Source organism: Macrosteles quadrilineatus, unplaced genomic scaffold (genome assembly GCF_028750875.1).
Source record: "Macrosteles quadrilineatus isolate MER2022 unplaced genomic scaffold, UCM_ALF_1.0 Scaffold_8__2_contigs__length_117827958, whole genome shotgun sequence".
NCBI classification, from domain to species: domain Eukaryota; kingdom Metazoa; phylum Arthropoda; class Insecta; order Hemiptera; family Cicadellidae; genus Macrosteles; species Macrosteles quadrilineatus.
Window position 1 is genome coordinate 103,385,168 of NW_026542601.1, and position 13,139 is coordinate 103,398,306.

General features: G+C 39.4%; 2 protein-coding genes across 2 annotated transcripts; both read left to right on the top strand.

The window, feature by feature from the left end:
• The first annotated feature begins 4,998 nt into the window (after positions 1-4,998).
• LOC129000628 (uncharacterized) lies at positions 4,999-5,961 on the top strand. The gene has a single exon (XM_054427590.1). The coding sequence runs from the start codon at positions 4,999-5,001 to the stop codon at positions 5,959-5,961; it is 963 nt and encodes a 320-aa protein (XP_054283565.1).
• A 1,013-nt stretch (positions 5,962-6,974) lies between these two features.
• On the top strand, positions 6,975-12,803 carry LOC129000629 (uncharacterized). The gene is made up of 4 exons (XM_054427591.1): positions 6,975-7,470; positions 8,835-8,897; positions 10,156-12,361; positions 12,596-12,803. Exons 1-4 carry the CDS (start codon positions 6,975-6,977, stop codon positions 12,801-12,803), a joined length of 2,973 nt encoding a protein of 990 aa, XP_054283566.1.
• The last annotated feature ends 336 nt before the right edge of the window (positions 12,804-13,139 follow it).

Below are 13,139 nucleotides of genomic sequence, written 5' to 3' on the forward strand. Positions count from 1 at the left end.
CGATATGTATGAGCTCTGGGAGTACGAGGTGGCCACATATGAAAAAGGGGGCTTATTTACAGATTTTATAAATAAATTTCTCAAGATGAAGCAGGAAGCTTCGGGATACCCAGAATGGTGTGAGACAGACGAGGATAAGCAAAAATATATCGACGAATATTTCAAGAAGGAGGGTGTCCAACTTGATAAGGATAAAATTTTAAAGAATGGAGGGCTTAGATCGCTGGCCAAATTGATGTTAAACTCATTCTGGGGAAAGTTTGGTCAACGCGAAAACCAGACAAAAGCTATGATTGTTAGGGACGCCAAACGTCTTTTTCAAATGTTAACGAGTCCAGAGATATATGTAATTAGAATACAGATAGTAAGCGAGGAAGTTGTTTTGGTCGGCTGGGAGTATATTGAGGAGATTGGCGAAGCTATGAGAAACACAAACGTAATTATCGCGGGATTCACGACTGCGCAAGCCCGACTTAAGTTGTATGAATATTTAGAAGCTCTGGGAACACAAGTTTTATATTATGACACCGATTCTGTGCTTTTTGTATATCGACGTGGATTGTATAGTGTACCAACAGGTGACTATCTCGGCGAAATGACCAATGAGTTGGTTGAATACGGACCTGGTTCTTATATCGTCGAATTTGTGTCAGGAGGACCAAAAACATATGCTTATCTAGTTTGGTCTACAAATAAACAAGCTCTTGTGTCTGTTTGCAAAATCAAAGGTTTAACATTAAATATGAAAACGTCAAAAAAGATGGGGTTTGAGAGTTTAAAAGAAATGGTTCTCAGTGAGGCTACCAAAACTATTGAGATTGAAGAAAACAGAATACGACGTACAAAAGACAGAGATATCATCACCATTAGCGAAATCAAAAAATTTAAAATCACAGGTCCAAAAAGGAAACATGCTGACAACTATGATACTCTTCCATATGGGTACAAAAAACAAAGACTCACCTAGTATTCTCCTCCTATGCCAGAATCAGTAGACGCATCATCCACTAGAAATATCTCCCATTCATCTCCCCACCAATCAATATCCCCAAACTCACTATCCGAATCACTATCTCCGAAATAATTAAATATAGGATATAATATATAATCTTTAATTAATTCAGTTAGCACTAATGTGAACGCGATCATTTTAGCAACTGACGCGCACATGTCCCCTGGAGCGTTTCTGTTTAGCACATGTTATCCCCACTCTTTAGCTACTTGAGTGTCGTGAAAAAAGTTTAAACCGGGGCTGTACACTTGTGGTTTGTAACTTTTAAATCCAAAATATTTTATCAAACACACGAGCAAAATACGTTTTAAAATAGACGTTGCATAGGTTTCTTCTCTCACAAAATTGAGTGTGTGTGTGTGTGTTTGAGATACAGTGGCCCACTATTAGGCAGCATTAGTAAGCCCTGGTAGGTTGGTTGAGATAAATCCTATAGGTACTCGGTTACCACATGGTCGCCACCTACTAAGGCTGATTGAGTAAGACCTTGTAGGAAAAATGAGCTAAATCCTATAGGTACTCCCATGTGTCACTGTGTATGAGGTCCCTGGCGCAGCCGAAAAAAAAGCTCGTAAACCGTTATTAGTGAGATAATAGTGTGATAGTGTGATTGTGAGGGAAGTCTCTCTCTGCGCGTCATACCAGGGGACACGCGTGTTGTAGGTAATTCCCGACAGCCGGGTCGGAAGGGAGGTAAGAGACCTTCAGTCTGCTTACCACAGCATACAGCGAGGTTGGGGCTGTATGGGTATTGAGTTGTTCAGCTCAATACCAGGGGGACGGAGGCGGCAACTAGCTTTGCGGAGGCCGCCACGTAGCTGCAGCGGTGGAGGGGCTGCAGCATTTCTTTGGGGTAAATCAAAAGACGGCGTATTATTTGTGTCATTATAACAATGGATGTTAGACGTGCAATAGCTGAGGAGCTACATAAGCCAGCTAGAAAAAAATTCCCTAGACGTAAAGTCACTCTTAAAGGGTTAAATGATCTGTATCAGGCAGATCTGGTAGAGATGCAACCATATGCAAAATTAAACAAAGGTCACCGTTATATAATGACTATGATTAATTGTTTATCAAAATTTGCGTTTGCTGTTCCACTGAAAGACAAGTCAGGTCCTGAAGTTGCTAAAGCACTTGATCCAATATTGATGAAACATAAGATGAAAAACTTTCAAACCGATCAAGGAACTGAATTTTTTAATAAGCATGTTAGTGCGTTGATGAAAAAATACAATATCAATCACTATTACACGTTTTCTGAGCTAAAAAGCGTTTTTGTTGAAAGATTGAACCGTAGTTTAAAAGAACGAATGTGGCGGGAATTCACCGCGAGAGGGACATATGAATGGTTAAATATACTCCCAAAAATCGTATCTAATTATAACAACACAGTGCATAGTATAATCGGAATGAAGCCAAAAGATGTTAGGCAAAAACACGTGAAAACTATATTACAACGAATTTATAAAAATAAGCCAGTATCGAATAAACAAAAGTTTAAATTAGGTGATAGTGTACGGATAAGTAAGCATAAAAAAGTCTTTACCAAAGGTTATCTACCAAACTGGACAAACGAAGTTTTTAAAATTTACGCAATTAAACCAACGAAACCTATAACATATCCTTCAAGACCACAATGGTGAAATATTAAAGGGGGGTTTTTATACGCAAGAATTGAATAAATCAAAGACTGGGGATGTATATTTAGTCGAAAAGGTGTTGCAACGTAAGGGTGATAAAGTAAAAGTCCGTTGGCTTGGTTTTGATAAAAAAAATGACACGTGGCTCAGTAAAAATGATATTTTACTGTAGACACACGGTCTCAGTCTTCTTTTGGACGTCATTCAAGCAACATGTCGCAAAATCTGGTTTTTCCCAAATACATTAGATATTGTTGTGACTTAAAATGTTTTATAACACCAGTATGCCATGTTGATGGATTAGCCTGCCACACGTGTGGGTCGTTTGGCTATTGCAGATGTTGCTGTAAAACGTATTACAATCAACAGAAAACCAAATTGGAGTTGATGAAAAAGAAACAAGATCAGCAGTGGTCTCCCGCCTGAGGTATGTATAAATGTTAACATATGTGCAACATAATTAGTCTTTCTTCAGCAATGCGCGTGGCAGTACAGAAACCGCCTCTGGCAATAAGAAACTATGATGAGTATCTCGGTGAGGGGTCATGTTCTAAAATTAAACACGGACCGTTATTCCCCCCATCAATCCGGGCTATTCTTTCAGGACCTAGCAACTCAGGCAAAACGAATATAGTGTTTAATTTATTATTTGATCCAAACGGTCTAGTTTATAAAAACATTTATATATTTTCTAAATCTCTTTACCAACCAAAGTACAAGTTTTTACCCAAAGCATTACCGAAGGAGATTGGATATTTTGCATATGATGACAATGGGCTAGTATTACACCCAAGCAAAGCTGAACCACATTCAATTATGATATTTGATGATATCTCGTGCGAGAAACACGGTAATATCAAAAATTATTTCACAATGGGTCGACATAACGAAATTGATACTTTTTATTTAGGTCAAACTTATAGTGCAATACCCAAACAGTTGATCAGGGACAATGCGAATTTTGTAATACTTTTCAAACAGGATGATATGAACTTGCGACATATATATAACGATCACATTACCACCGACATGTCATTTGATAGGTTTAAACAGTTGTGTGCGCTAGCGTGGAAAGATAGCCACGGGTTCTTAGTGATTGACAAGACTCGAGATCCCGATAAAGGTAGATATCGTATAGGATTTGACAGTTTTATTGAGGAGTTATAATGGTTAACATCTATGCTTACAACGACCTCAGGGGTTATAATACAAAGCTGCATAATGTCAAATCAAATTTGTGTACCTACTACTATTCGAATAAGAAAAAGTTTTGCGGGAATTATTGTAGTAGAAAAGGGCGTCATGGACACAAATTCAATAGGAGGTGTTGGAGACACAAAGTACCCACACAAAGCGCATTATTACCCCCAGTTATCTTGCTAATGATATCTGCTAGTGAACGTATGTATAACCGTGAAATGTGGATTAAGTTTTTGAATAAATGTGAAGAGAAAAAAGTCCCCCTTGAACTGGTAATCTATCACGAAGATATGACTAACTGTACGGTTAGAGAATCTCATAATATGATTTCAAGATATCGCCCGTTTCCTGATATGTTTGGCAATGTTTTACCATTGCGCAACCGTCACGGTAGCATAAACTTTACACAGATATACCTAAGAATGCTTGAGTATGGTTGCAACATTCCACATGCAGCTAGATGTATAGTATTAACTGAACGGTCTCTACCTATACGATCCCCTCTAACAATATACAGAACTGCAATTGTATCAAAATGCCATATTGATGTGAGTTATAATGTTGCGTATGGTCCAGTACCACCTATACCTTCGGGCTCTCGTGGTAAGCCCTATGCTGGTGTAAATAATCTGTGTCAAGGACTATTTACAACGGAATTTTTAAAGGCTGCGTTACCAACTTTACAACAATATAGCAAACACTTTGGAATAAGCTTTAATAACGGTGTATATACGATAACCAACCGTCAGCTGTTTGATCAATGGCGCGAGTTCACAGGTGCAAATCCTAGTGAATTTTGGCTATTAAATTCGTTTTTGTTACATCACAACAAGATGAAACGACCAATATCATTTTTACAGAGATATATGGAAAAAAGTGACAACACTGAGCGGTATACCGTTGCGGAAATACCACAATGGAGAGACGGATGGAAAAGGACATATGTTTTTCGTGATTGGTCGAAAAATTATATTATTCCACAATTTGATACAGTGTCAAAAAGATACTACCGAGATATCGATATTAATTCTGGTATATCTTTGAGAAAAGTGGTGCGCTACTTGCGTAACCATAAAAAACGTGCATTATTTTTTCGACAGGTTGAATTACCTTAAGAGTCGCAGTGTGTAGAGCTCATTATCAAAGATGACGCGGAAGAATAAACATCTGACCCTGCAAATAGCAGAGTTAAAAGAAGCTGTTAGACGTAAGTTTAGACAGTTTAAAGATGGTAGTGTAGAGAGTGAAAGATTATTAGAAAAGCAATACAAACCATTAATAAGAGAGCTAAAGAATGTAGAACCCAAAACCGAAGTCAAAGTTGAACAGCTTTCTACAGATGAACCGATGGATTATGAGAGTGATGACGATGATTATATTGGTCGACCATTTAAACCAGAAGCCATATCAACGCCTAGAGCTGAAACTAGTCAGTTGGAAGAGGTTGTTTCGTCTCCATCAGGATTTCAAACCGCATCTAAATACATCGAGGAACAATTTCATAACTCATTGACTAAAAAGTATATGACACAGTTTATAAAAGACGTCGGCGGAAAAAATAGAACTATAGACCATGACTATGGTCCACGGTTGGGTGAAAATGGAAAAACGTTGTTGGTTGGGGATAAGGTGGTAGAGTTTGATACTGACGGCACTATTATTATTAACAACACACGATATCCACCTACTGAGGGAATATACGAACTGTTATTTAAAAGACTACCAAACAGTGATGTGTATACACAAGACGACCTAACTACATATAAGAGTATTTTAATCGCGACAAATGCTCACAAAAAAGGTTATGACTTTCACAATCAAATAAGACGAGACAACAATTTAAAATATAGACACGTGATCAAAGATCTGTTTCCCATTAATAAACAGGGTAGAGGAATATCGTGGAAAAGTACAAAGTCTCGCGATATAGTGCATTGGGATAATCCCAACGAATTAGTAGATAGACTTAAACTGTTGGTGGCATCAGCTGAAACTGGTAACACCTCACATGGTAATGAGATTCTTAATATTGTAGAGGAGCTACACGAAGCCGGATATATAAGGGGAGCAGGTAATAGTAGATTTAAGTCACTTTCACAATGGGTATAGACAAGTTCGGACGTTACACAAAAAAGGAAAAGGCTCTCCCTGGGCCAAAAGGGATCGGCTTTGAATTAACGGAAACGGGGGACTTTAATATTCAGGGTAAAAGATTATGCAATGTTGAAGACCCATACGATAGCCTAGATGCGATCAACTTTAAAACTCATTCAAATTCGTTTTTGAATTGTATGACCAAGCAGAGTGGTCATTTTGATGCTCAAAACTCACGTGTATGCAATATGGCTGCACCAATTGACATTCATGATGCTGTATCGAAACAATACGTAGATCTGCACACTCCGTTAAAACTTTCTGACGCAACAGCATATTCAATCCATCAATACAGACTGCAGGATGTTGCTTCGCCGAAAGGAGACGGAGATGCTATTAATTTATCATTTCTTAAGGAAAACGCGATAGTTTTAGGTGAAAATAGATTGTTTGATGCAAAACAGAAGGTTATACATAATGTAGCTTCTCCGGTAAGTGACAAAGATGCTGTAAATCTCGAGTACTTCAATAAGAACGCTTTACAAAAAAATAAAAACGGGGCTTTTGACGTTAAAAACACGGTAATCCAAAACTTGGCACCTCCAATCAAAGGCGGAGATGCTGTAAACAAACAATATATGGACAATCGTTTACCAATACAGGGTACACTTGCATGGAATTTTAAGCATAAACGGTTAGGACAGGTTGCTGATCCATCTCACGTTCACGATGTAATTACTTTACAATATCTACAGGATAATTCTATTTTATTCAAAGATAAAAACTGGGATGTTAGAGGTAAACGGTTAACCAATGTAGGGAATCCACAGGGACTGAGCGATGCTGCGACTAAACAATATGTCAAAGAAGTTGTCGCAGAATTAGCATATACACTGTTCAAACAATTGAATAAGGGAAGGGCTAGTTTCCCTAATTTAGAAGATTGGAATACACGGATTGTCCACGGGACATCCAGCTGGGATGATCTATTTAGAACAACCTAACAAGTGTTAGTGGTCAGTCGTAAAATGGCAGTTAAGAGGAAAACATCCCTCAAACGTAGACGGTCCGTCAAAGGAAGAGGTTTGATATCAACCATTTTGAACAAAGCTATTGATTTGGTACCTTTTGAGGCACATTTACCCGGTTATAACTACTGCGGCATTGGTTCAAATCTTAAAAAAAGACTTGCTAGAGGTGATAAAGGTATCAACGGTTTAGACGAAGCGTGCAAGCAGCACGACATTGTGTATTCACAGTATAAAGACAACGAGCATCGACACCAAGCTGATAAGGAGTTGGCAGAACGGGCTTGGCGTAGATTTAAATCATCAGACGCGTCTTTAGGTGAAAAAGCTGCGGCTTGGACGGTTACAACGGCCATGCGAGCTAAAACCAAATTAGGGGGAGGTAAAAAGAAGAGACGAGTGGTGAAACGTAGAGTGTCTACCAAGGGCAAGGGGTTGTATCTAAGACCGTACCCAAAACATGGGGGTGGTAAGAAGAAAACAAAGAAAAGATGTGGTAAAAAAAAAGCTCGATCCCAATAAAGCCGTTGACTAATTATGATTTACTGTATTATGCTAAAGAACTTCGTATACCGCACTTTAGAGGAGTTTATATGAGAGACGATCTACCTAGATCACCAAAACAAAACGAGTCAGCAATTGTAAACTTGGATACTAGTTTTGGCAACGGTACTCACTGGGTATGCTTCAGAAAAATAAAAGACAATGTATACTATTTTGATAGTTTTGGAAACCTAAAACCCCCGCGTGAACTTTTACAGTATTTTGACGGTTGCAACAGTAGGATACGCTGTACTTCAGGCCACCAATCAGAGAGCAGCATTTCATCCCCACCCCTCCCCCTAAGCCACGCCCCCTTTTGTCCCACGTGGTCGCTCTCTGGTGTCCCACGTGGTCTAACCTCACTTTTGTTTTCGCGCCAAACGAAAAAAATCACCTTCCCGCCAAGTAACATAACCTAACTTTTGCACCGAACGAAAAAAAACACTCTCCTTCCCGCCAAGTAACATAACCTTACTTTTATTTTCGCGCCAAACGAAAAAACCTGACTTCTTCTTCACCAATTCCCGCCAAACGAAAAAAGAACCTTACCTTCCCGCCAAGTGACATAACCTCACTTTCGCGCCAAACGAAAAAAATCACCTTCCCGCCAAGTAACATAACCTCACTTTTGTACCAAATGAAAAAATCACCTTCCCGCCAAGTGACTTTTGCGCCAAATGAAAAAAACCTCACCTTCCCGCCAAGTGACGTAACCTTATTTTTATTTCCGAGCCAAACAACGTAACCTTACCTTCCCGCCAAGCTTCACTTTACGTATTGCGTAGGTTCCCGCCAACTGATATAACCTCTGTAATGATTAACTCTTGCCAAATGAAATAGCCTCCACTGAGTTATGTGTCCTGAATAATTACACAGATTGTTTGATTTAAAATATGTTTTAATGCCACTATATCTACGATTTATATTTACATATGTTTAAAAATATTTACAAATACTATAAATCTTCTTCTTCTTCTTCATCGTCACGGTTCTGTAACAAAACAAGGAAGTGTTAAAGGTGTGTATCCTGGTTGCTGATTGGTTGTAATAAGCTTGTACCTGATTGGTTATAAATAGGTGATCTTTTGTGTGATTGGCCAATTTTTGCTATTTAAACTTTTCAGTACTTATTTTCTTTCACTTTGCTCTTGGCAATTGAACGTGTTGGACGTGTGTTCTTGTGTTTGATGTTTTGAGGTTATGTTTGCAAGTTATTTCTAGTGTTAAATGTTAGTTTGATTATTTACGGTATATCAGTGGTAAGTGAACTTTGTTTCTTTATTGTAACGTATTGCGCAATCGGTGTGCTATATTCAGCTTTGTGTGCGCGCAGCTGTGTCCCCACCACATCTTGTGTCTCAGTGTTGTTGTGTGCAATCGGTGTGCTATATTTAGCTGTGTGCGCGCGCAGACTGTGCCCCCTCTAGATCTTGTGTCTCCGCGTATCTTGTACTTTGCTCTAGGCATTTGACGACGATGGATGTTAGTATGGCCGATAACGTATCTGATGAAGTAGTTGAACCCGTAAAAGTAGTTGAGCCTGTTAATTTAATAAGTACTGATCAAACTTATGTAAATAAATTTAGATTGTATGGGAGTAAAACTGTATTTAAATTCACCAATCCGCCTCCAGAAACTAATGAGATTGATTGGTTGAGACAGGGGTTTGCACAAATTGTAAATAGTATGAAAGAACAAGCTTTTGAAAATGATCAACTTGGATTTACCTTGGAGAGTCTCAACTTGAAATCAAAAGCACCCGGCTATGTAAATTTTCGTCCGGCTACTGAAATTGATGAAAACGTTTTGTGGCAAATCTTTGGTGGTATTGTGCAATCAAACTCTGAATCCATAAAATCTACCGACACCTTTAAAGTGGAATGCACTAGAATTAACCTTCCTGTAGGTTCTGGAAGGGTAAGACCAGGGTTTTACAATACGTTTGATGAGGAATGCAAGGCAAGACGGGGAATTGTTGTTATAAATAATAAAGATAAATTGTGTCTTCCCCGTGCAATTGTAGTGGCTATGGCCAATGTAACTAAAGATCCTGACTATAATGCAGTTAGAAAGGATAGGGCAAATAGGCAAACAGTTAGGGCTCAGGAACTTGTGCGTCGAGCTAGGGTTGAAATTCCAGAGGGTGGAGCTGGGATCCCGGAACTTGAAAAATTTCAGGGGTTTTTAACAAACTACAAAATTGTCGTGTACAACTATGATAGCAAAGGTCGCGATGTCTACTTTGAGGGAAATTTAGAAAATGCAAAATTCACACTAAATTTACTGTTTCACGAAGGTCACTACAATGTGATTAATAGTTTGACTGCTGCTTTTGTTTGTACATATTTTTGTGAAGCATGCCATGTACCCTATGATCACAAAGGAGCCCACCGCTGCTCAAACATCTGCTCACAGTGTCAGACCATTTCACCTCCTTGTGTAGAGGAAAATGGTGGTGTTCTGTGCCCTAAATGTAACATGACTTATAAAAATCAGGGATGTTTTATCGCGCATGAAGCTGACAAGTGTAAAAATGTAAAGAAATGTCTCGATTGTGGGAAACTGGTTTGGATTAGAGAACGGTCCAAGCCTCACAAATGTGGCGAAGTATATTGTAAACCGTGTGGTTCTTTTGAAGACCCTAATCACAAATGTTATATGAAGCCTGACACGAGAAAGCCAAAGTCAAAAGATTTTCTGTTTATTTTCTTTGACTTGGAAACCCGTCAAGATGAGTCCCTGCCCTCAGATCCCGAGTCTAAATTGCATCAAGTAAACTTGTGTGTGTCACAACAGTTTTGCTATCAGTGTATTGAGGCTAAATTTTGTATGGCTTGTAAAAATCGAACAAGAGTCTTTAAATCTGAACCGGTCACTCAGTTCATGGACTATGTGATGCAGGTCCGTAAAAATTTCAAAGATGTCTGTGTAATTGCACACAATGGGCAGGGCTTTGACTTCCAATTTTTGCTCAAGTATGTGCTAGAAGATACAAAGTTCACCCCGAAACTTGTAATGCGGGGAACTAAGGTAATTTTGATGGAAATTGACAATGTGAGGTTTGTTGATTCACTTAGTTATTTCCCTATGCCTCTTGCTGCACTACCTAAAGCATTTGACCTGCCTCCAGAAAAGAAGAAAGGCTATTTTCCCCACCTTTTCAACACCCTTGAGAATCAAAATTATGTGGGCCCTATGCCAGCAAAGGAGTTTTACTGTCCAGAATCTATGTTTGAAAAATCACACAAAGATTTTGAAAACTGGTATAATAATCAGGTTGCAAACCGCGTTACATTTGACTTTAAAAAAGAAATCCTCGAGTACTGTATCTCGGATGTTGATATCCTAGCCCAAGCTTGTTTAAAGTTCCGTTCAATTTTCCTGGAAGAGTGTAATGTGGACCCGTTTCTCGAGGCTGTAACCATTGCCAGTGCTTGTAACCTGGCCTTCCGTCGGAACTTTTTGAAGAAAAATACTATCGGCATCGTTCCTAAAAACGGTTATAGGCTTACAGACGCTCAATCGGCAATCGCGTTACAGTGGCTATCGTGGGAAGAGGAGAAACGTGGAGTTAGAATTGAACACGCTGGCCGTGGAAAAGAAGTTAAGATCAATGGAATGAAAGTTGATGGGTATGATGGTCAAAATATTTACGAATTTCAAGGCTGCTACTTCCATGGCTGCCCCAAATGCTTTCCCTACGACCGTGAACTTGCTTTGAAAGAGGATCCCTCTGACTCACTTCACTTGCGATATGAACGGACTAAAACTAAAATAGCAAAGTTGGGCGATAACGTCGTACAAATGTGGGAATGTGAATTTAGAAAGTTAAAAAAGACGGAAAACCTGAAACACCTAGAAAAGTTGCCGATCCTCAACAATTTACCTCTGAACCCGAGGCAAGCATTTTTTGGGGGCCGAACCGGTAATGCTAAAACCTATCACAAATGCGCTGAAGGGGAAACCATTGAATACGTGGATGTATGCTCTCTCTATCCCTGGGTATGTAAATATGGCAAGTACCCTGTAGACCATCCAACGATCTATGTAGGTGATAGAGAGTGTAGGCAGAGAGGTCTTAATGTCGAAGGCCTATTGAAGTGTAAAGTACTCCCACCACGCGATCTTTACCATCCTGTGCTCCCGGCCAAAATGAATGACAAGTTAATGTTTGTTTTGTGCGCGACTTGTGGAGATGGTCAGATTCAAAGTGATTGCGACCACGAAAGTGGTGACAGAGCACTTATTGGGACCTGGACCATGGACGAAGTTCGTAAAGCCGTAGAAAAGGGTTATGTTGTACTCGACATGTATGAACTTTGGGAGTATAAGGTAGCCACATATGAAAATGGGGGATTGTTTACTGACTTTATAAATAAATTTTTAAAAATGAAACAGGAAGCATCCGGGTTCCCGGGTTGGTGTGAAACAGACGAGGACAAAAACAAGTACATTGACGACTATTTTAAAAAAGAGGGTGTCCAGCTGGAAAAAGACAAAATTGTAAAGAATGGTGGCTTGAGGTCATTGGCTAAACTGATGTTGAACTCGTTTTGGGGAAAATTTGGACAGCGTGAAAATCAGACCAAAGCTACGATTGTCAGGGACCCAAAAACACTTTTCAAAATGTTAACTAGCCCTGAAATTGATGTAAATAGAGTACAGATTGTCAATGACGAGGTTGTTGTTGTCAGCTGGGAGTACATTGATGAGGTTGGTGAGCCATTGCAAAATGTTAATGTTGTGGTGGCAGCTTACACTACTGCCCAAGCGAGATTGAAGCTCTATGAGCATCTAGATGCCTTGGGTGGTCAAGTGTTGTATTATGATACTGATTCTGTATTGTATGTATACAAGGGCGGTTTGTATAGAGTTCCCACGGGAGATTATCTAGGGGAAATGACCGATGAGTTGGCCGAGTATGGACCAGGTTCATATATAACAGAGTTTGTATCTGGAGGACCAAAAACCTATGCATACCTCGTGTGGTCAACAAACAAACAAAAATTGATTCCCGTTTGTAAAGTAAAAGGGCTTACATTAAACATGAAAACTTCTAAAAAGATTGGATTTGACAGTTTGAAAGAGATGGTCCTTGGTGATGCTGCACAAACAATGGACATTGAGGAAAATAGAATCAGACGAACAAAGGATAGGAATATAGTTACAATCAGTGAGGTCAAACAGTTTAAAATTACTGGACCAAAAAGGAAACATGGTAGCAATTATGATACACTTCCATATGGGTTTAAAATTCAAAAAACTCACCAAAATCTCAACTCCTGAATCACTACTACCACTGTCACTCCACTCCCCCCAGTCCCCAATATCCACCTCGTTCCACCCGTTCCACCCTCCTGGTCCCCAATTGACCCCAAATTCCGAGTCTGTGTCTGAATCGTTGTCTTCTTCAATCAAATTTAAAAATTCACATATCCTGCGATATAAATAATGTTGAACAAAATCACTAACGATCAGCATCAGAGAGATCATGTTGGACACTGAACACATGTTGCACATGCTGCACATGTGTTGCGCTCCCCTCTCCACTATCACTACATACCTTTATGGTGGCATATTCTGTGTTTCTCGGTGGTAACGGTGGTGGCCTGAGATCCAAGG

Bases quoted from the DNA above. Each gene is read 5' to 3' on its own strand.
- LOC129000628 (XM_054427590.1), top strand. From the start codon at position 4,999: ATGACGCGGAAGAATAAACATCTGACCCTGCAAATAGCAGAGTTAAAA.
- LOC129000629 (XM_054427591.1), top strand. From the start codon at position 6,975: ATGGCAGTTAAGAGGAAAACATCCCTCAAACGTAGACGGTCCGTCAAA. The intron at 7,471-8,834 runs GTAAAAAAAAAG...TGCTATATTCAG, and splicing joins GAAAACAAAGAAAAGATGTG to CTTTGTGTGCGCGCAGCTGT. The intron at 8,898-10,155 runs GTGTGCTATATT...GTTCTTTTGAAG, and splicing joins AGTGTTGTTGTGTGCAATCG to ACCCTAATCACAAATGTTAT.